The 23,294-nt window shown below is 37.0% G+C and overlaps 1 protein-coding gene across 3 annotated transcripts in view; it reads right to left on the reverse strand.

The window, feature by feature from the left end:
- The window catches only part of NALCN (sodium leak channel, non-selective), a 364,598-nt gene that overhangs the window by 60,164 nt on the left and 281,140 nt on the right, over positions 1-23,294 (reverse strand). For all 3 annotated transcript variants that reach the window (XR_006783694.1, XM_045821795.1, XM_045821794.1), the window contains 4 exons: positions 5,456-5,557; positions 5,004-5,073; positions 2,179-2,270; positions 1,968-2,090 (listed from right to left, as the gene is read on the reverse strand). Coding sequence is in view for 2 of the 3 variants with exons in the window: in XM_045821795.1 (XP_045677751.1) it covers positions 1,968-2,090; positions 2,179-2,270; positions 5,004-5,073; positions 5,456-5,557 (387 nt within the window). In the remaining variant the exon portion in view is untranslated. The remainder of the gene's footprint in view (positions 1-1,967; positions 2,091-2,178; positions 2,271-5,003; positions 5,074-5,455; positions 5,558-23,294) is intronic.

A 23,294-nucleotide genomic window follows, 5' to 3' on the forward strand; every position in this document is an offset into this window, starting at 1 on the left:
GAACATTAGATGAAAAAAAATTAAAAGAGCTTGTAGCTGATACTTATGAAAGTAAAGTTTTATATTTCCCAAAATACTTTATTTTAGAATTGGAGATACCATTCAACAATTTCTGACATGGGTATTACAAAACTGAATTTTGACTTTCCTTTAAAAAACTCAGTTAAAAATCTTTGCCTTATTAGCTTGAGGATGTTCCTCACAATTAGTTAATTAAATATAAAGAAATTCAATAGAGTCCTTCGCCCTGTATTTAAGTATGATCTTGTGGAATAATGTATATAGAATTTCTTGGGGAGGGGATATCTAATTTTTACTTTCAGGGAACCAATTTTCAGCGAAACCTCACATGGTATTTGTATGTGTACTCCCAATGACAACAAAGTCATCCTCAGTCCATATCAGCTACATTGCTGACAAGGAGAATTACACCACACTAAATGAAGTGGAGAATTAATAATTATATATTAACATGAAGGTAGCCAACAGGATAATTTCGGATACAAAAACCACTTTGGAACTGAAAATCAACTCTAAATTGCCAACTTCTTCCTTTACTTTGTGAAAATTCAGGGAGTTTTTAATGATTATTACTTAGCTGCTTGAAACTATGAAGGTCTTCTTAGAACAGCAGAAAGACCAAGGGACTGGCAGTCAGAGAGAGGCATGCACTAACTAGCTGGTGTCCTTGAGCAAAGCTCTTATCCTCTGCTGACTTACATACCCTCCTCTGTTGAAGAAGGGGGGATAAAATGTTATCAAATGGTTGCTGAGGTCTCCTCCAGTCCTAAAACATTATTATAGTGTATTGGTTTCAGATGGCTGCTATAATAAAGTACCACAGACTGAGTGGCTTACACAACAGAAACTTATTTTCTCACAGTTCTGGAGGCTAGAAGTTCGAGATACAGGTGTCCATAGGTTCTTTCCGATGGCTGAGAGAATATGTCTCAGGCCTCTCTTTCCTTGGCTTGTGGATGGCCATCTTCTCCCTGTGTCTTCACGTAGTCTTTCCTGTATATGTGTCTGTGTCCAAATTTCCTCATTTTATAAGGACACCAGTCATATTGAATTAAAGCCCATTCTAATAACCCCATTTTAATTTAATTACTTCTTTAAAGTCCCTGTCTCTGTTACATTCTGAGGAACTGGGGGTTAGCACTTCGACATATGAATATTTGGGGGAGCACATAATTCAGCTCATAACAGAGTGTAAATATTAAATGCTATTGATTACAAAGGAGATTAATTTACTTAAACAATAGCATCAGGGAAGGTCCAATTACTGATGGGAAAGCATCTGTATTTCTTCCAGGATTCTTAATGTCTTCAGGGTATTCATTTAAAGTTATGCATGACAAACATTCCCTTTCATCCATGGGCTTCCTACTAAAATAGGTTTGAGTCATCACAAATGCAGCATCCTTCCAGTTGACTACACTGACAACTTCTTGAACATTTCTTCCTTTTGGGTAGGAATGGAGTCACTGGTCAGTGGGTTTTCTTCTCATAACAGTTGGTAATGAAAACAATAGTCAACTTTCTGCTTTACATTATTCAAGAAGAAACCAGTTGGGGTATTTTTGATTACAAAGAAATTATAAGTCAAATAGACATGCTCAATGACCTTCACCTTGTCATTCAGCCTTCCTTTGCTTCAGTATTTCCAAAATAAATATGGAGTTAATAACACTGGTACAAATTTATTGAGTGACAGTTAAAAATTAACAAATAAAAATGGCTGTTAAGTGCTTTCTAAACACGAGTTTTATATAAATGTTAACTATTTGCAACCTTTGTTTTCCACCTGGTTGGCTGCTTAGCAAACAGGAGCAGCATGATTAATTAGTCCACAGTTTATTTTGTGACCTCATTAGGATTACACGTTCCTTCTTCTTGGTATGACAACCTCCCCTGCTGTTTGTGCGATTCAGGCCAAACACCTGGCTGAAATTGAGTGTACTTACGCATTGAAGCGAGCACGGACCACCACCCGGCAGAAGTTTCTGAATCTGTGTTCTCGTCCTACTATGAACAGTGGCTTATCAAAATATGGATGGTTCTCTCGCAGTTCTTCTTCTTGCACTTTCCTGAAAGGGGACATTTGTAGAAGAATAAGGTTAAGGGAATGTTTGCCATTCCAAAACAAGAGACAGGAAACACTGTAGCACCCTGTACCTTTTCATTTCTGCTTGCTCCTTTTTTTCTTGTATCATCTTTATTTCACTGTCTTCTCTTTGTGCATTTCTATATCTCACTGTATTGGAATGCTAGAAATAAATAAAGGAGGCAAATAAAAATAAGTATTTTTGAAGACCCCCAAATGATAATTTTTTAAAAAATTGAAATAAATATCTTTATTTTCTATATATTTTAATGGTCACAGTCATCTTAACAAGGGTATTTTTTTTTACTCCAAAGGATTTTTCTCAATAAAAGCATATATTGAGAACCAATTATGTGCCAGGCACTTTTCTTCTAGTGTTGGCGATATGGCAAAAGGAAAAAGCAAAAAGCAAACAAACAAATCTCTGACAAGATCCTAGATCTTATGGGGCTAATGTTCTAGTCAGGAGAGATAGACCAAAATTAAATCAAAATAAATAAGAATGTTAGAAAGGCTTAGCATTCTGGTAAAAACAAAAACAAAAACAAATGGGAATAAAAAGTACCAGAATCCTCTGAGTTTAAACAGACAAGTTGGAGCAGGCCTCAATAAGAAGTTATTTGAGCAAAGAGTAGGAGGATGCAGGGCACTGGGTTTTAGCAGAGATGTGTTTCTCCAGAGTAGTGAGGGGATCTGCACATGGAATAGCCAGAAAGCCAGCATAGGTGGAAAAAAAGCAACAGAGTAAGAAAAAATGTGGCCAGAGCAGTGTGTGTGTGTAGGGAGTTGGGGGAGCAGATCATGTAGGACATTCACTCTGGTTTTCACTCTGTGGGAGATAGAGAACTATTATTCAAATAACTTAATTTTATATAAAGTAGTCCCTAGATTGAGTTATCTGTCTCTTCTATCATTTGAAATAAGTGAAAAAGATGAAAGTCTCTATTTTAAATTGCTTCTATTATGGAGGAAATAATATTAGGAAAGATTTTTCATAAAATTAGCAGAACCTCCATGACCATTTGCTATAGAGAAGATGGGGACAGATTTTTCTTAAACATCTATGTAGAAAATATAACAAAATATCTTTGAAGAAGAAATAAACATCTGAATTGAAATAATTCAAACAAAGCCTTTTGTTTGTATATATTTAAACATGTCTTCAAAGCTATGTTCTAATTTGATTTTGAATTGTATTGTGCTTCTACTGAATTACATTAAAGGAAAGTCCTTTGAATTAGTGCTGCCTCTCTGAATTTTTACCCCAAAATTTCTCCATGCACTATGGCTAAGTGCAAATTATACTAAGTATACAGGCCATGTATTAGATCCATTCACAATTCCATGTTGACAAAATAGTGGATCATATCAGACAGCTTCTGGCTTAAAAACTCATGCAGGTAATGTGTTTCTGTTAATTAGAACCATGTACCTTGGGTAATCTCAATATTAGGTTGTTCTCATCACCAGTGTCTTCCATTCTCAATTTTACCTGGAACACTTAGTAAGGAGAGTTTACTCTAAGATAGCAGTTTCTTTCTTTTTTTTTAAATATTTTATTTATTTATTTTTTAGAGAGGGAAGGGAGGGAGAGAGAGAGAGAGAGAGAGAAACATCAATGTGCGGTTGCTGGGGGTTATGGCCTGCAACCCAGGCATGTACCCTGGCTGGGAATCGAACCTGGGACACTTTGGTTCCCAGCCCACACTCAATCCACTGAGCTATGCCAGCCAGGAGATAGCAGTTTCTTGAAAGCAGACGAAGTATGATGAAATATTCCAGAAACTCACAAGAAAGAAGAGGTAAGTGATGGAAAAGACAAAAACAACAACAACAAAAAAACAAAGCTTTGCTAACTTTCTCTTGCTCGACCTTTTTTTTTTGCAGATACTATCCTTGGCTCTGAACATTCAAGACTGTTCTCTCATCCAAGTTATCCAGTCAACTTAAGACCTATACTTAAATCCAGTTTTCACTACTGGTAATTACTTAATATGTACTTTCCACCTCTCATGGTAATCTCAGTGTGGTAGAGCTGCTGGTGAGTCTAACCTGGAAGATAGAGTTAAGCCTCCTCGGGTGCCCTTGGATTTTCCCATGGTTCCCTCATTTACTTATCTGGGTCTCTGTGCTCATGTAGAGGAGTGTACTTTGACCATCCTCTAACATTCCCTGCCTCAAAATGTCCACCTTCCATTTCTTCACACTATTTTATTTTTCTTTATAGTACACAGTCAACCTGTCACAGCAATGAAAAATGAATAAAAATCATACAGAAATTATTATATATTTGTTTACTTGCTTGTTGTCTCTTTTACTAGACTGTAAGTGCCTGCAGGGCAGAGATGATATCTTGTTTCTCTACTAGTCCTCAACACTTAGAATCTGGCATATGATGAATGCTTGATATATATTTGGGTCAGTAAATAAACAAATAAGTGATCTGAAGTCTAAAAGCAGAGAAATTATTGGGAAATCTTGTGAAGTTTTGACATAAATGTTCTTTTAGAAATAAAATTTTATTTTCTACTATGCAAAGTCCTGAAATAATAGACAGTGGATCTAGATTCTAGAATATTTTAAATTTAATAAATATTCACAGTTAATAATGTGAGTCACTCTTATAAAATGTTTTGGATGTCTTTAATTTCAGTCAAATGTAACTGATATGTCATTTTTGTGCTATTATCTTAAGAAAGGCATGTGGGATGTCTGGAATTTTCCAAAGTTAACCATCAATTTTCTGTACCTGGTCTCCTCATTTCCTCTGGTAGAAAGTCTTAAGGAAATGTGACAATGTAACAGAAAGACCCAGGTGCTGGAATCATCTAAGCAGTCATTTAAATACATTTTCATAATCATTTTTCCAAAATCCAAAGCATTGCTTAGAACTTACATCTTGTGTCAGAGTTTCAAGAGATTTCCCTCTGCTGATCCTCTGGCTGTTTGACCCGTGTCTTAGTGATCTAAAACAACCACAACCAACTGGTCAGTATGTATGTCTCAAGACCAAATTTTGATTTAAGCAATGATGATTATTTAAAAAAACACAACTTTTTAAAAATAAAACAAGCTTATTTATTTATTTTTTATAGAAAAAGCTGTAGTCTATCCAAATGTCTTTGATCTTCAGAAATTTTCCTTCTGATTTTAAAAGTGAGAATTTGGCCATCACCAAAAAAATATTTTTCAAAGATCTTTTGAATCTTTAGATATGATTGGAGATTTTATTATTGTTACCATCAAGGAAAAGAACACATGCTTTTAACCAGGGCTGTGTACAGTGAACCCTTACTGTAAAATTCCTTTCCTTAGTTTCTATGTAGCCTCATCTCCTGGTGTATTTACCTGCGCTCTTGGCGGATATGGTGCTGCACACTGAGAATTGACCTTTCCTTTGCTGGCTGCCCCTCGAATGATCCACTCAGCATGCGCTGTCGAGTGCAAGCTCTAGGGGAAAAAAAAGGAGAGAAAGCCCAAGATAAATGCATGACCTGTACACTTGGGATGAATAATACATAACTACTCATTACTCTTATTATTTTTAAGGAAACATCAATGGTAAGGCAAAATGCAGCAAATGACACACAAACATAAAAGAAAAGGAGCTTTAGGCTTCATGTCAAGAACACTTACAAAGCAGAGCTGTCATAGCTATGAAGAGGCCTGGAAAATAAACAGAAAACACTTGCCCCCCACCACCCACCACCTGTGTATTTTCCCTCCTATCACCCAAACAGGTGAGCTTCTATCAGGATTCTGTAAGTAGTAGTACAAGCCTGACCACAGTTAATCATGATGCTGGTTTTTACTGGAGGTTTCCAATAAAAGCACTTAGGGAAGGATTTTTCTAACCAGGTCCCTGGGATAATGAAATATATGTTCCAAAAAGATTTTGCACAACTCAGAAAATCAGAAAGCATAAAGTTAGATAGATGCACAAATTAGCAATAAAAAGAAATAACTACAGTGGAAATTAATACCTAAAGAAACCTCAGTCTAAAGCTTGTGACTTGCAGATAATCAGTTACCATTTTCTTTGCAGCCACAAAACACTGAAGACTTTTAAAAATGTGTTCTCTTCTTCAAAATTGGGTGTCTCAACACCTGTAGTGTGAATAATTTGGAGAACAAAATTTATTCTCCAGAAATCTCTCCAACTGAAAATGACAGAATTTCCCTTGTTGTAGTAGTCAAATGCAAAGAAATAATACAGAGGTTAAGAAAGCTGTTCCAGAGGCAAAACTGCCATGAATTAGTTGAGTGATCCTCTAGCTCAGTTTCCTTATGGGTAACATGAGAAGGCCTTGATCTCAAAGAAAACTTATAGGCTTAAAATAATATGATTTTATGATATGAAAATCTTATGACACCATAATTTTTTCAAGAGCTGATCACATGTACTACTGTCATTGTTCTACATCACACTTTCATATTTATGTTTCCTAAGTTGTTACCTAAACTGGCTTTGAATTCTATTACTGTTTGTCTCAAGGTTAAGATCTTTGAGAAATGATCTGTGTCTGGTAATTATACATATAACAGCAACATATAGCTTTTATGATACCATGAGTATATTTAAGTACTTAAAAATGCCTGTGATGCTAATGAAGATACTTATGGTGAATACCTATGAAAAATTGTACAAACTCAATGAATGCAAATGAGTTATAGGAAATAAAGCTCAACTCATCAGTATTCTTAGAGTAATAAGCAACATGAATCTTTTTGAGATAAACTCCAAGCCAAAATTTTATTGAACAACAAAGATTTATGACAATGATATACAGAGATTGTGCTTATTTTCAGGATTACAATGATGTTGCATAGGAAGATACATTTGTAAGTTAGGCTGAGTTGACAAAGGTGTAGCATAATCTTATGTACACTAAAGATTGTGCAACAAAAAATTGAAAACTATGAAGCCATGCTGTGAAAATCTATTTGGGCAATGGTGTTACTCTGACATAGATATACAGATCCCTGCCATTTGTGTAAACAGTCAAAACTTAACCTGTAGCAGTAGTCTTAGTAACTTTTATTCTTTTGTAACGAGCCTCTCCCTTAAAGTAGCTGAGACCTACAGGCCTTATATGCAAAACACCTGCAACTGGATTATATCATACCCATTTGAGTTGGAGGGTCTCCGTTTGAAGTGGAAGAATGTAACTGGCTCTAAGATGCCTCTGCTAAAGGACTGCTGCTTTTGTTACTGGACTAAACTGGTCTGTGTGCCTGTGTACATCAAAGCCCAATAAGATGCAGACAAAAGTCTGCAGCAAAAAAAGTGAGGATTTATTTTTAGGAAGTGGCCTTCCCTTGGAGACACAGGTGAGCTAATGCTCAAAGATCTGGCTCCCTGATGGCTTCTAGGGCACAGGTGGCAAACACAAGGTCTGTGGGCCAAATCTGGTCCTCCACCTTGTTTTATCCAGCCCAGCACCTTGTTTCTACCCAGTGGCAGCACTGAGCTCTCCCTTAACTGTCAAGGAATAATAATAATAATAATAATAATAATAATAATAATAATAATAATAATAATAGTTACATTTACTAAATACTACTAAGGAATAGTTACATTTACTATATTTGGCCCTTTAAAGGCAACCATGAAGCTGATGTGGCCCCCGGTGAATGAATTTGACATACCTGTTCTAGGGGATGGGTTATATAGGGGGAAAATCATTAATCATGGTGACTAAGGGAGTTAGGGTCAGGGTTAGGGTCAGGGTTCCTATTGATTGCTCAGTGCTAGGGTAGAGAATTGCTGATCAGTGCTCCTGGCCCTGATGGCAGCCATGGTACCATTGTGTCTGGTTTTGGTTGCTTTTCTGGATCTGGAGTTCAAACACAACTGAGACCTAGGTGTTATCTCTGGTTTGACCAAAACTCTGTCTCTATGGTCAGTAGACCCAAAACTCTGCTCCTAAGATTATTTGATGTCAACCAGAATCTTATTGTCCTGAGGGCTCAATGATTATGGGAGTGGACAGGCAAGGTAAAGAAGGAGGCGGGTTAGTCAGGTTGCTAAATGAAACCAGTTTGAATCAAAAAGAAAGAAAGGAGAAAAGGTCATACTAAAGAGATGAAGTTTCTGTGCAGTTATAGTGTTTGCCCAACAGCCCAGCCTAAGGTTGCCTGGGCATTCTTACCAGAGAAGAGTTAGCATTGCAGCTACTGATTCTAGGACCTAAAGGATGTCCCAGCACCTGGGTCAGCATAACACAACCATGCCTGCTGGGTGGCCTCTGTGGATCTAGCTGAGACCCATTCTTCTGACTATAAGAGAAACAGGTCTCTATGGAGACCCATTGGCTATTGGAAAGGCTTCTCCTGCCTTGTGACATCTCTTCTTCCAACTCCTCCACCGATAGTGTGGCTGAAGTGGTGAGAAAGCAAGTCCCTTTTTCTCTTTGAAACTTTTTCCAAAAGAGAAAAGTCTTCATGCTTTTCCCAAAAGAGAAAAGTCTTTCCCACTGGGTCAGAGAATTTGGAAAATACTACTAAAAAGGGCTGCAGTTTCAGCCATATAGGTAAATCTTTGTTCTCTATATGATTCAGTCTTTTGTCTGTGTGTGTGTGGGGGGGTGGGGTGGGGTGGTTTTTAGCTCTACCCTGTGATCAGAAAACCTGGCCTTAATTAGTTGAGATGACCATTTAAATGTAATACCTAAAACTTTTGTTTTAATTTCCTTATCCTACCACTTTCTTCTATATTTATAACACTGTTTGCTAGTACAATTTTAAACTAGATAATCATGGGGGAAAAAGTGCTCAGTAACTATGGGTTAAATCATGTAACAGGTGACTTCAGAGTTGAGTAGAGGCATAAACTCCAGTGGTTTCCATTTTCTCACTGAGAGGTCCTTGCCAGGATCGTCCTGTTCTTGAGCAGAGGCTGCTTACCCACCTCCTCATTTCCTGGGCTCCAAAAGAACCCACATAACCTTTGCAAAGTGAAGTCGGGCAGATGGGGCCACCTTGGCTTGGCAAGAGGTCCCCTGTGTCAGCCCCACACTTCCCAGGACTCCACCTCTGAGTCTGGTGCCAAAACAAAGGTAAACAGACTCCATATCCATTTAGCAATGCTCTTGTTCAGTCTCTTCTTGGATCAAATGCTTCCTCTTTCCTGTGAGTATCTTCAATGGCTTTTGAATGAGAAAATTCAGTAGGTACTCAATAACTATCTGTTAAATGAATTAGCCTTGTAATTCTGTGAAGATAAAATTTTCTGATGACTTTTTTGATGACTTCATGCTTATGGAACATGGACATATTCAGAAACAAAACAGCATGTGTTTGAAATATGCTTTTTAAAAGGGAAGCTAAATAATATTAATCATATCTCAGGCTGGAATACTATGCTATCTCAAAATTAGCTGCACACCAATGATAGATGAAAGCAATGAAAAAAATTAGACATTACTTCTTGCAAGTAGGAAATTTATAAACCTCTCTCTATATTCTAGGTGAAAGTTATTAAGGGAAACCTGAGTAAGCCAACATGAGGCTGAGCTAAACTCATTTCAATATCATAAATGGGAGATCTGATCTATCACTGAGAATATGGTCTCCATATATTGTGTGTTATAGTAATCTATTGCCAAGTTACAATAGTAAACAATTAAGGAATTAAAACATTTTAATATTTTACCAGTAAGGAATTTGAGACTTTTAATATTTTACCAACATTTTAGTAAAAGACCTACTCTAAAGAAGAACTTGAATGTTTAATTAAATTATATTTTGTCACTTAAAATTTTTCATTTGATTTCAGATGGCTTTTGTTCTCATATAAAGATAAAACAAATATGTTTTCAGGAAGAAAATGTTCATGTATTTGCTACCTAGAGAAAAGAAAAAGATACTGGTATTGAAAAAATTACACTGATCTTTAGGGAAGGTCTTGGTCTCACTTCTCTTAAGGGGGAAAACCGTTATTAAGGTCTTCCACATCTCAATCTTGTCATCATGAAATGTACTAGAAGGGCCAGTTTCCTAGAACTCCATCTAGTGGCTTAACATAAAAATGGTCTACCAGCTTGGCCTCTGGAACTGGGAGGCACAAGGCTTCAAGTGTCTGGTGAAAAATAATGAACTCTTTTGTCTTGTGTGAGTGAGGAAATTCTCCATTATGCAGGCATATGTAATCTCTTTATTCCTACTCCCTGGAGGAGAATCACAGTGAAGCATTTTCCTTTTCCCAGTTGGGGTCAATGTTATGCCCTCTCTACCTTTGAAAGTAAAACAAGCCTAGGACCCCTGATGATGATTCAAATGTGGGAATATTCTTCAATAAACACATATTCCCAGTTGCAAAAATATTACCCCTGGTCTCTTGCCAAGCCTTTGAAAAAAACATGTGAAAGATTGATTCTTTTTTTCTTCTTCTCTGCATTGCCTTTGTGCTGTGGAATTTCAATCGTGTCTTAACATGACAGCTATCTATGTATAATCTTCTATAGAGGCTGAGGGAAGAGAATTATGTCTTAAGAAATTATATCTATTTTTCTTGACATTTCTCCATCTAAAATATTTTTAAATTGGCCCAAAGATTAGGGTTATTTGAGAGATTTTCTGATCTTTATTAGCCTATAAAAGCCACTAGTTGTTTATAAAAACAGTAGCCGGGGGTCCTCAGTTTTTTTCCTCTGCTTCTCCATGTCTTCTTTCTTAATGTTCCAGAACAAAGGTGTTGGAAAAGCCTGTATATTCTGTAATGAAAAAAAGAGGCCTATGAGTCTTCAAATTATTTTCATCCATTATAAAAAGGTTAGATTACATGATACCATCTGGTATTAAATATAATTGTCATCTAAAGGAATTGCAGTGTAACTTTGCAGAGCATTAAATACAAAGGATTTTACTCAAATCTTCATCTCCACAAGGTAACACATTGTAAAATATTATCCGATATCAGTTAATATAATGTAATCTCATCAACAGACAACAGGAAAATAGTCCTTCTATGATACTTATATAAACTATGGTAGAACTGTATAAGAAAATAGAAAATGAGTGTTTCCTGGAATGGGCTCTTACCTGACTCTACTGAAGTGACAAGGTGATTGTCCAAAGTAGAGATAACAGGAGATACTAATGGGTGAGATCTTCTGTAATGAGCTCTTGCTGAGATGAGGAAAAAGTTGTATTTTTATTGTAGTGAATATCCCATTTCTTTGTGAATCAGCCCAGTCCTGAGTAAAAGGGTATGGCTCTTGAATAGCAACAGCAGATTAGTTCTTCCCAATCTTGTGTTTTAATAAAAATATTTTCATATACAGAAATGTAAATACATGTCTGGGCTAACTAGAATCTCATTGTAGATTGAAAAATTAAAGTAGGCTTTAAAGTCTTATCATATGTAGGTACTTCAATAAAAAAGAATATTGAGACATGGCTCACCTCTTTCCACAACCACATCAAAATTACAACTAAAATATAGAACAACCATCACTCAGGAACATCAGAAATCACTTTGAGTGGAAGTCTGACAACTACAAAATTGAGTTGAATGGAAGTCTGACAACTATGGAATTAAAGAAACCACATCTATCCAGGCTGGTCGGAGGGTCACAGATGTGGAATGGGCTGGTCCCATACCCATGTGGATATAAATTTGGGAGGGGTATCTTGGGAGCAAAGAGTCCCAGCCCTGCCACCATGCCAGGATTCCTGTGCCAGGAAGTTAAGTCCCCACAATTTCTGGCTGCAAATACCGGAAGGGATTGAGTAGGCAGAATAAACTGCTGGAGCACCAAGCAGTTCCTCTTAAAGAACCCACACATGGACTCACCTACTCAGACTCACTCCCTCTGAGCTCCAGAACCAGGGTAGCAGTTTGACGTGCACCAGGGGCATACTGGAAGAAACTGAAGTATCTGGCATCAAGGTGAGTAGAGGTCATTGTTCCTTTTTTAAACCCTGCCCCCAACAGAGCACAGAACTGGCAACCTGATGCCATATCTGAGACTCCATCAACTTGGCTAACACTATTTGATCCACCTTGAAGATCCCTTGAGACTCTTCCCAGCCCAATTTGCAGGCCCACCCAAGCTTCTTTTCCATAAGAATGGCTGGTCTTGGCTTCTAAATCCTATTAAACAAGCAATAGCTGTCTTCAGTGAGCCCTAGTGGCAGCCAGATTAGAGTAGTAGCTTGGCTTTGCCTCTGAATCTCCAAATCCTGCACAAGAAGCAGCCATCTCAGATTGCTTTACAGCTCAGACAGGGTGTCCTGGGCTAAATACAGGTGGAGGCTGACCTTGGCCTGCACCACCTCGGAAACTTCAGGGCCACTGCACCCAGTGGATAGTTACAGACCATATTGGAGAACCAACAGTGTGCCCTTGAACAGCTGATCCTTCACACACAGCAGAGGTTGGGGTCAGTGGTCCCCTCCCTTTGATCTTCAAACAGCAACCAAGGCTCAACTACAAGAGGAGGATGTACTCAGCCCACATGAAGGGCACACCCAGATGGCATGATAGGGGAGGCTGTACCACTGGGCCCTATAGGACACCTACTATATTAGGCCATACTATCAAGACAGAAAGTTAAAGCAGCTCCACCTAACACATAGAAACAAACATACGGAAGTTGCCAAAATGAGGAGACAAAGAAACATGGCTCGAATGAAAGAACAGATAAAAACTCCAGAAAAAAGAGCTAAATGAAATGGAGATAAGCAATCTACCAGATGCAGAGTTCAAAAGACTGTTTATAAGGATGTTCAAGGAACTTAGTGAGGACCTTAGCAGCATAAAAAAGATGCAGCAGAAATGAGGGATATGCTAAATGAAATAAAGAACAATTTGTAGGGAAACAACAGTAGAGTGAATGAAGCTGAGAAATAAATTAATGTTTTGGAATATAGGGAAGCAAAATACAACCATGCAGAACAAGAGGAAGAAAGAATGAAAAAAATGAGGATAGTATAAGCAGCTTCTGGGACAATGTTAAGAGGTCCAACATTCCCATCACAGAAGTGCTAGAAGGAGAAAAGAAAGAACAAGAAATTGGAAGTCTACCTGAAAAAACAGTGAAAGAAAACTTCTGTAATTTGGTGAAGGAAATAGACATGCAATTCCAGGAAGCACAGAGAGTCTCAATCACGATGGATGCAAAGAGGCCAACCCCAAGACACATCATAATTAAAAGGCCAAAGGTTAAAGATGAAGAGACTCTTAAAAGCAGTAAGAGAAAAGAAGTTAGTTACCAGATGGTTGCCACATGCGATGTGGGAGTGGGAGAATGGGTGAAGAGGTGAGGGGATTAAGAAGTATGAATAGGTGGTTACAGAACAGCCATGGGGATGTAGAGTACAGTATAGGAAATGGAGTAGCTAAAGAATTTATGACATTGAACAATGGTGGGGGGATTGCCTGAGGCAGTAGGGGGTGCTGGGTAGAGGGCGCCAAAGTGGGAAAAATCATGACAACTGTAATAGCATAATCAATAAATATAATTAAAAATAAATAAAACTTACAAAAAGAATGGGAAAACAGGAAATTACTTAATGGGAAATCTATGCCTATTAAAATTTAGTAAATAAAATTTCAGACACATCATTCATTGAAGTTCAACCCAACCCAGTTAGTAAGCCAACTACTAACTCAGAAAAAATGTAAATTACCACAGAAAGACTAAACTTTTTATTATAGTAAAAATGAAATTTTTTAAATGTTGCATAAACCACATAAACCAATTTTTCCACAGGTATATATTTTCTATATTACTTATTACTTTAACCTCCAATGAAAAAATAGTAAAAGAAAAGCTTTGTTAAATTATCTTCCCACACTTGTTAGATAAAATTTAATAGCAGCTTTTCTAATCCAGAGTAATATTATAATCACTCTGGAACTTATCTGAAAATAATCTATAAAGCAGATACTAGTTTAATGAAATATAACATACTTTGATTACCACAAATTAGTTACTATCTAGGAAAGCATCTCAGGTTATATTATTTTACTAATATTACCTAGACTTATTGTAGTCATTATTTTATAATATATAAATATCTCCTTAAATCATCATCTTGTATACCTGAAACTTATATAAAGTTATATATCAATTATTTCTCCATAAAAATTTAAAAGGTTGAATGAAAGTTTGATTGAAAAAATATATATAATTTTGCTTCAATTAAGTTATACTGTCACTTTGAAATTTTTCATATTTTGTGTTGTATACAAATGCATATAGCCATAGATTTTATTTCCTTAGTTTACTGTTCTCTGAATATATTTTATTTCTATCTATCCACTTAGTCTCTGTATCTCAAAATGGTCTTTCAACTAATCTATGAGAGTTTTTAAGTGTTATGAAAATCTTAGTGAAAACCAACAACTATGTAGCCTTAGTATAATCACATATAAATATTTATGTTAACATTTAATAGATTAAATATTTGATGAATATTGAGTACTTTAACAGTATCATACACAACATTAATAATCACTTCTTAATATTAAAAACATTAAATATTAATAAATATATTTAATATGGGGTGTTACTAATTTAAAACTTAATCAATATTGGTGTATTAATTCCCAACACTTTATTTTCCTAAAACCTCAAGTTATTTTTTCCAAATATTGGTTATAAAAAATTGCTGCCATATGAGGAGACTGATCCCAACTCAGCTTCGGTGATATCTGTCTGCATTCCTCTCATCTGCATGGTCACCCAGCACCTTTCTCTCCCTCATATTCCCCTTGCAAGTCTAGCCCAAAGGTCTGTGGGATGCTGCAGGTACTCAAGCCTTCTCAGTAGTGCTAAGTGTGCCTTGTTAGTTGTGCCCAGAATGTGGAGCTGCAGAGAACTAAGATGACCTTGCTCAAAATTGCTGAATTGCTGGGCTAACCAGTGGAACTGTAATCTGAAAAGAACTTGCCAAATGGGAAAAAGCAAATGGGGTAAGATGCTAATGGCTTGCATAATTACCCTCTCTTAGACTTCTCAATTAATTGGACCAGATTCAGGGAACTGGGAGCTCTGGTTCTAGAAAATAGAGAATAGAATAAGAATAAAGAGGCTCTTTTTCCCTTCCTCAAATTTCCCTTGTCATATAGCTAATGATGTGCACAAGAACAGATGATCCTTTGGAGAGAATCATTAGAATTTAATTAGATTTTACCTTTGTCTAGAAAGCACCATGGCCTCCTTTACAAAATCAGGCTCATCCTCTTTTCCACAGGAATATGACCTAGAAGCTCATGTTCTAGAGAAGAGCCCAGGTGTTAATTCATCTGTCTGGGATCCTGGGGACAAACAGCTGGGGGAATGAGACCATTGAAGAGGCAAGTAACCAAATGAAACACCTCTCATTCAGTCTATAGCCAATGAAAGACCACCCCTAGCCAAGTCCTCACCCACTCAGAAGTTACAGAGATCCAATGTGATGTGCACTCTGAAGGTTTCATGTAGCCAATTACAACCCATGTAGAAGACGATGTTATGCTTGTCTCAATGATAGCGGTCACTGTTCTTCTGCTACTGGTGTCTCTGACGGTAGTTACAGATTCTGTTCAGCTGTTTCTCATGCCACGATCACCATCCCCTCTTATCCACCTATCTTGATTTACATCCTGCTCACAATCACTCTTCCATCTGTCAAGTCAATCAGGCCTAACTTTACCAACACCTTGATTGTGTTCTTGCCCCTCATTGCCAGGTGTCCTTGAAAGATGCTGGTCTTTATTAATTTGATGAGATTTCCTGTTAAAGTCTATGCAAGTCTTCTACTTCTGATACAGGACTGTTTTTTCCTGGCATGTCAAAGCAGAGTGGAGAATGTCATAGCTAAACTTTTGGCATTACAGAAGATCATGGCTGCCCATACCCACAACTTCCAAACAGCTATAGGCAATGCCAACCTCTGTTGATGAATCTATGTTGTTAGTTTAGGAGTATTTCCACCAAATAAGTATTCAGCAAATGATTTGAAAAAAATAGTCTGACAATACCTTGAAGATGTTAGCTTAATTCAGTATAAGAGTGCAGCTGATACACTTTCTCCTGCAGGTGAGCAAGAAACTTAGGATCAACCTAGAAAAAGGTGCAGCGATTTATCAAAAGCATTTTATGCCCCTTAAATACAGTCTCTGCTAGGCCTCACTGGAAACTTCTGGAGCAAGCCCTTGAGGATGTGCTTTGAAGGTGACTGTCAATTGCCTACATCTTGGGGGCAACCGCAGATCTCTCTTAGACCTAATACTAATAATGGAAAGTCACTTACAGAGTGCTTCACAGATACAAACTTGTTTCACTCTCACCTATTAGACAAGGTCTATTAATTTACAAACCTCATTTAACAGATGACAAAACTGAGGTGCAGAAAGATGAAGTAACTTGCCTAAAGTCCAACATCCATGAAGTGGTGAAGCCAGGATTCTAAATTTGGCTACTGAGCTATTGAGTGAATACCTTGGTGACACACTGGTCATCCACTCCTTTGAGGTTGCTTATTTCCCCTTCTGATGGATGAAGAAACTGAGGCTTCTCAAGGACTCACCACTGCTCAGAAGATTTGAAGAAAAGTGTGGTTGATTGCAAAGCCTACTCTCATTCTACACTGACAGAGCATATTCCATATGACTGTATAGACCTGAATAGGAATGAGGCCATCTTTGTAACCAGTGTCAAGAAGGCCACACAATTCCAGTCCTGACATGAGCAAGCCTGAGTTGACTTGTTCATCAGGGTCCCCAAAACATTGGGATTACTGTTTACTTTATTTTATTTTATGAGTTGTAACCAATATTCAGCAAACGATCTCCCAAGAAAACACTTTTATTACCCCAAGATAACTCATAGCTACTAGCGGAAGTTTTATGGAAGGTGTGGAAACAGAAGGAAGAGACTGAAGAGAGTTTCGGTTCTAGGGATTTAAACTGCCCAAAAGAGCCAAAATTCCTATAGTCCATGTAACAATTTTTGCATAAATTGGAAAAAGACTGTTTGTTCTTCTTGAGGGGTGTAGTCCCAAGAAGTGGACTGCTTGGTCATGTGCCTGAGCAGGTGGAGGTGCAGGATGGATTTTAGTTCTAATTGTTGTGTTGATATGTCACCTTTGTATTGTGCATAATCTGCATGTGGCCTTGAGAAGCAGCCACACTATGAATATAGGAAAATTAAGGGATTTAGAATTTGTCAATGCAGAGCACGAGAAGGGGGAATCCTCTATAAAATAAAAGCTTAGAGTGGTAGTTAATACATGGATTTCAGAGTCACACAGACCAAGGTTTGATTCCGGGTTCTCTGACTCCCTGACTCACTAGAAAGGGTGACCTCAGGTACGTCATCTACTCTTCCCAAGCCTTAATTTCTTCATCTCAAAACAGCTAATAATCCTCATCTTCTGGATTGCCAAGAGGACCTAATGGAGTGAGTAGGTGAAAGAGCTCACAGTGTTCAGCATATGGTCACCTTACAATAAATAGAAGAACTTAGTTGCATAAGTTCTTGGGGACACATAAATATGGCTGCCAACCTGAAAAATCATGTTATAGTTGATATTGCTGATTGATGTGTTACCCAAAATTCTTTCCATGGTATGTGATACTGGGAAAAATGATCTTCTCTAAGATTCAATTTTGTCAGCTATAACATGGGTGTCATAATAGCATTTTTCTGTATAGGTGTGCTGTGCAGATTACATGAGATAATATCTGTAAGAGCTTAGCACCCTAAGGTGCATCTCAGTGGATGTTACATAATTACTCATTCTATTCCCATCTCTTTTTTTCCTTTTCCCTTATCTTAGTTTAAATGGCATTTTCATGGCATAATGAAATAGATTTTGAAGTATGAAACAAAAACATTGGGATTATTGTTTACTTTATTTTATGCTATACTTTAGATAAGTGATTTTAATTGCTGAAATCACTTAATAAGGGAATCATGACTATGCTATGTATGCATTTTCTTGTCACAATTATATTCAGAAAAATAGAGATATGTTTAAAGGCTCCTACACCTAACTAGTGTCATAAGTTTTTTCTAAGAGCGAACATGGTGAACTCCATGAGGAAATAACTTATGTGTCTAGTATCTAGAAAAATGTCTGGCATTTAGAAAATGCTACAGAAATATGTTTTAAAGATTTTATTTATTTATTTTCAGAGAGAGGGGAAGGGAGGGAGAAAGAAAGGGAGAGAAACATCGATTGGTTGCCTCTCATGCACCTCAACTGGGGATTGAACCTGAAACCCAGGCATGTGCCCTGCTCGGTAATAGAACTGGTGACCTTTTGCTTTGTAGGACAACACCCAACCAACTGAGCCACACCTGTCAGGGCCAGGAATGTGCTTGAATGAATGCCTTAGAGGTGCTTTCTTTCAGGAAGAAAATTCAGCTCAAGTTATTTAAATACCTATAGCTGAATAAATGTGTAGTGGTTTTATTTACATTTACATAATATATAAATTATATTTGTAGTCAATAAAAATGATTCTCTTAAAATGATAAGAGAAAAACAAACCTTACATGTGCTACTAACTATAGTTTTTTTGTAGTAAGTGGCATTCAACTAAAGGCTATTCTTTAAACTTTAAAAATTATTAATAGAAGTGTGTAGCCAGGAAAATTTTGTCATAGATCCAAATATCAGAATACAAATATCAGATCAGAATGAGCATTGAAAATGGTTATGTAGATATTGTCCTAATTAATGGCGGCAAAATACAAAATAATGGAACTTTTGAAAATAATGCAAAATATTTAATTATTATATTTTGACATTTTTTATACATCCAGGTTAGCAGGAATGATAATGCATTTTTATTTAATTTTCAAGGCTTTGAGTTAGAGAAAGCTGAATGGCAGTAGTAATGTGTTTTAAAGCATACTGCTATTTGTTTTGATTTCATCTGATGTACTGAAGGGTCACTGTCTTCTGAGGGAAGCTTTCTTTACTACAGCTGAACAGTATAGTCAAAGTCAAAACAACAGTGAATTAAAAATATTATTGGGATGAATTAAGAATTTATTGGGATGACATTGGTTAATAAAATTACATAGGTTTCAAGCATACAATTTTATGATAGATCATCTGTATATTGTACTGTGCATTCACCATCCCAAGTCAAGCCTCCTTCCATCACTATTTATCCCCCCTTTACCTTCTACCTGCTCCCACCTCCTTCCCACTGATAATAACCATACTGTTGTCTGTGTCTATGAAGGTTTTTTCTTTGCTTAATCTTTTCACCTTTTTGACCCTGCTCCCCAAACTCCTTTCCTCTGACAGTTGTCAGTCTGTTCTCTGTACCTATGAGTTCTTTCCCTTTTGTCTGTTAGTTTATTTTGTTCATTAGATTCCACATATAAGTGAAATCATAACAACAGTGAATTTAATAGCAGCCTTGAATTTTATAATTTAAGTGGTGGGACATTCTGTCTCTCACAATACTCCCCAGATAAGTCTTGAAAAAAGATATAGATGCCAATTTATGCCAAGTGAATGATTTGCATTTAAGCATGCAATAGAATTCTCAAGTTCTATAAAAATGGCCTACCTTTGTTTCTCATCAGAGTTCTAAAATATAACCAGAAATACATTTATTTTTCTCAAGGCATGATGCCTTGTTACTTATTAATTTAACAAATAAGTAGAAGAAGACAAATTAAAGATGATTTTGGGTAGAAAAGGGGGACTTCATCCACAACTCAAATACCTAAAGCTCTGAGGCTCTTTTTCTCTGAAAATGTATTTCCTTTGTGGGTTTGTATTTCCCTTTTCATAAAATTCCACATACTGGAATCATGTGGACCCTGCTTCAAATGATAGATGGATATTTGGAAATGTGGGTCTCTTGAGAACTGAGACCACTAGCAACCCTGTAGCTAAATTATCAGTACAAAGGACTAAGTCCTCTACATTAATATAACTTTACTTTCATTTCAGAAAATGACTGTCCAGGAATTTAAGGCCATTAACCAATAACTAAATTCATTGTTAGCTGTAGGAATTTCGCAAAAATCCATTTATTTAAACTATAAACTAATCAACCAGTCTCTTGCTCAAGTTATTCAACTGGTCAACCAGTCACCTATAAATAATTATGTTTATCAAGACTCAGACCAAGAACCTGCCAAGCTAGGGCCATCAATTCTATTTTTTTTAAAAATATGCTGTTTCTAAAACTTAGTTGTATTTAATTTTTTTAAACCTTTTTTTAAGATAAGTTTTTTAAAAAGATTTTATTTATTTTTATTTTTAGAGAGAGAAGGGAGGGAGAAAGAGAGAGAGAGAGAGAAACATCAATGTGTGGTTGCTGGGGCTGTGGCCTGCAACCCAGGCATGTGCCCTGACTGGGAATTGAACTTGCAATGTTTTGGTTCGTAGCCCACATTCAATCCACTGAGCTACGCCAGCCAGGGCTCTGTATTTAATTTTTAAAGGGAATACATGTATATGGTTAAAAATGTTAAAGGCATAAAGTAGATTTCCAGAGTGAAGATGGAAGCATAAGGTCACAATTTATTTTCCCTCATTTCAAAAATCACCCCAAATCAAGAAGAAAAGTGAAAAACAGAAGTGTAAAGTCCACCTGATAACTTATAACTGAAATGTGGGGACAGAATGGTTAGGAAAAATATCGAACGTAGAAAACAGGTAAAGGTATGTTACCACTTCTTCATCCCCCACCCACAGTGCTGCCCTCCCCAGAGCCATAAGTAATGGTTACCTGTCCCTAACAGATACTTGTTACCTGTTGTGCATTGTGGAGATTCCTACATTTTTTTCTTAGCCGAAATGTAATTGATACATAGCATTACATTAGTTTCAGGTGAACAATGTAATGATTTGATATTTGTATATGTTGTGAAATGATCTAAACTCTTATATCAAGAATTTTCTGCCCAATCTCAGTCATAGCTCCCTGTGTAGAGGCACTTAAACTCAAACTCAAAACCTTAAAAATATGCATCCCAATGATCCCTTCTGAGACATCATTAAGACTGTTGAAGTGTCGATCTTCTTCACTATAAGAACTACTAAGATTGGCCCTCATTTGTGTGGCTCAGTAGATTGAGTGCCAGCCTGATAACCAAAGGGTCACTGGTTCAACTCCCAGTCAGGGCACATGCCTGGGTTGTGGGCCAGGTCCCCAGTAGGGAGTGCACGAGAGGCAACCACATATTGATGTTTCTCCCCCTCTCTTTCTCTCGCTCTGAAAATAAATAAATAAAGTCTTAAAAATAAAAGAACTACTAAGATTGTTCACATGACATTTTTGGGCAATCTACATGGCAAAGGCAGATGAGAAAACTGAGGATCAGATAAGTGAGCTTCTCAAGGTTATAGAGAAGCAGAGCCAAGCACTAGTCCAGACCTTCTAAGACCAAGTCCAGAATCCTGTATTAGAACTGGAGATGTGGGCCATTTTGACAGCACCCCTTCTTATCTTTAAATTCCCAGAGCACAGCAGAGCAGAGTCTCCAACAGGAGTGAGAAGACACAGAGTGCTGGAAACCTTTTCCTTCTCCATTTTGTGTAGAGCTATTTGAATCATTTGTCCTGTAAATGCTTTTTCTTTTCTTTCTTCTTAGTTTATCTTATCTTTTTTCTTTACCTTTTTAGTTGTTTCTTTAAAAAAACAGCATAAAAATGCCCATGAACAACCTATATACATGGACTCAATTTATTCTTCTTAACATTCTAATTTATGGGTTACATTATAATTCAGAATTATTATTTTTATTATTATTGCTATTATCATTATTAGTGTAAAAAGATAAGTGCACCCAAAGAAACTATGCATTTGACATCTTGCACTTGGCCTTAATTCTTTTTTAATAATTTTTTATTAATGTTTAAATACTGTTGTCTCCATTTTTCAACAACCACTCCCACCCCTCAACCACCCACACCTCCCACCCTCCATCATACCACCCTTTGGCTTTGCCCATGGGTCCCTTATAAATGTTCTTTGACAACCCTTCCCTTCTGTCCCCCATTATTTCCCTCCCCCATCCCCTCTGGTAACTGTCAATTTCTTCTTAATTTCAATGTCTCTGGTTATATTTTGCTTGCTTGCCTGTTTGTTGATTAGGTTCCAATTATAGGTGAGATCATATAGTATTTGTCTTTGACCACCTGGCTTACTTCACTTAGCATAATGCTCTTCAGTTCCATCCGTGATGTCGTGAAGCATAGGAATTCCTTCTTTATTTCTGCTGCATAGTATTTCATCGTGTAAATGTACCATACTTTTTTTTACTGATGTGCAACTAGGCTGCTTCAAGGACTTGGTTCTTGTAAATTGTGCTGCTATGAACATTGGAGTCCATAGGTTCTTTTGGATTGGTGTTTCAGGGTTCTTAGGGTATAATCCCAGCAGTGGAATTGCCAGGTCAAAAGGCAGCTCCATTTTTAGTTTTCTGAGGAAATTCCATACTGTTTTCCACAGTGACTGCACCAGCCTGCATTCCCACCAACAGTACACTAGGGTTTCCTTTTCTCCACATCGTCTGCAACACTTGTTTGTTGATTTGTTTATGATGGCCATTCTGGCTGCTGTGAAGTGGTATCTCATTGTGGTTTTAATTTTCATTTCTCTGATGACTAGTGATGCCAAGCATCTTTTCATATGTCTCTGGGCCCTCTGTATGTCCTCTTTGGAGAAGTGTCTGTTCAGGTCCTTTGCCTATTTTTCAAGTGGGTTGTTTGTCTTCCTGGAGTGCATCATGTTAGTTCCATATATCTTTTGGAGATCAAACCTTTGTCTGAAATATCATTGACAAATACATTTACCTGTACAGTTGGTTTCCTTTTCATTTTGCTAATGTTTTCTTTAGCTGTGCAGAAGCTTTTTATTTGATGAAGTCCCATTTGTTTATTCTTTCCTTTATGTCTCTTGCTCTAGGGGATATATTGGTGAAAATATTGCTACATGGGATGTCTGATATTTTCCTGCTTATGTTCTCTTCTAGGAATTTTATAGTGTCACAACTTATATTTAAGTCTTTTATCTACTTTGAATTTATTTTTGTGTATGGTGTAAGTTGGTGGTCGAGTCTCATTTTTTTGCATGTAGCTGTCCAGATGTCCCAACAACATTTGTTGAAAAGGCAATTTTTACTCCATTTTATGCTTATGCCCCTTTGCCAAATATTATTTGACCATAGAGATTAATAGGAGAGCTTTACAAAGCATTTAAGGAAGAGCTAACCAC

Source organism: Phyllostomus hastatus, unplaced genomic scaffold, assembly GCF_019186645.2.
Source record: "Phyllostomus hastatus isolate PE091 unplaced genomic scaffold, TTU_PhHast_1.1 phas_scaffold_46, whole genome shotgun sequence".
Classification (NCBI taxonomy): Eukaryota; Metazoa; Chordata; class Mammalia; order Chiroptera; family Phyllostomidae; genus Phyllostomus; species Phyllostomus hastatus.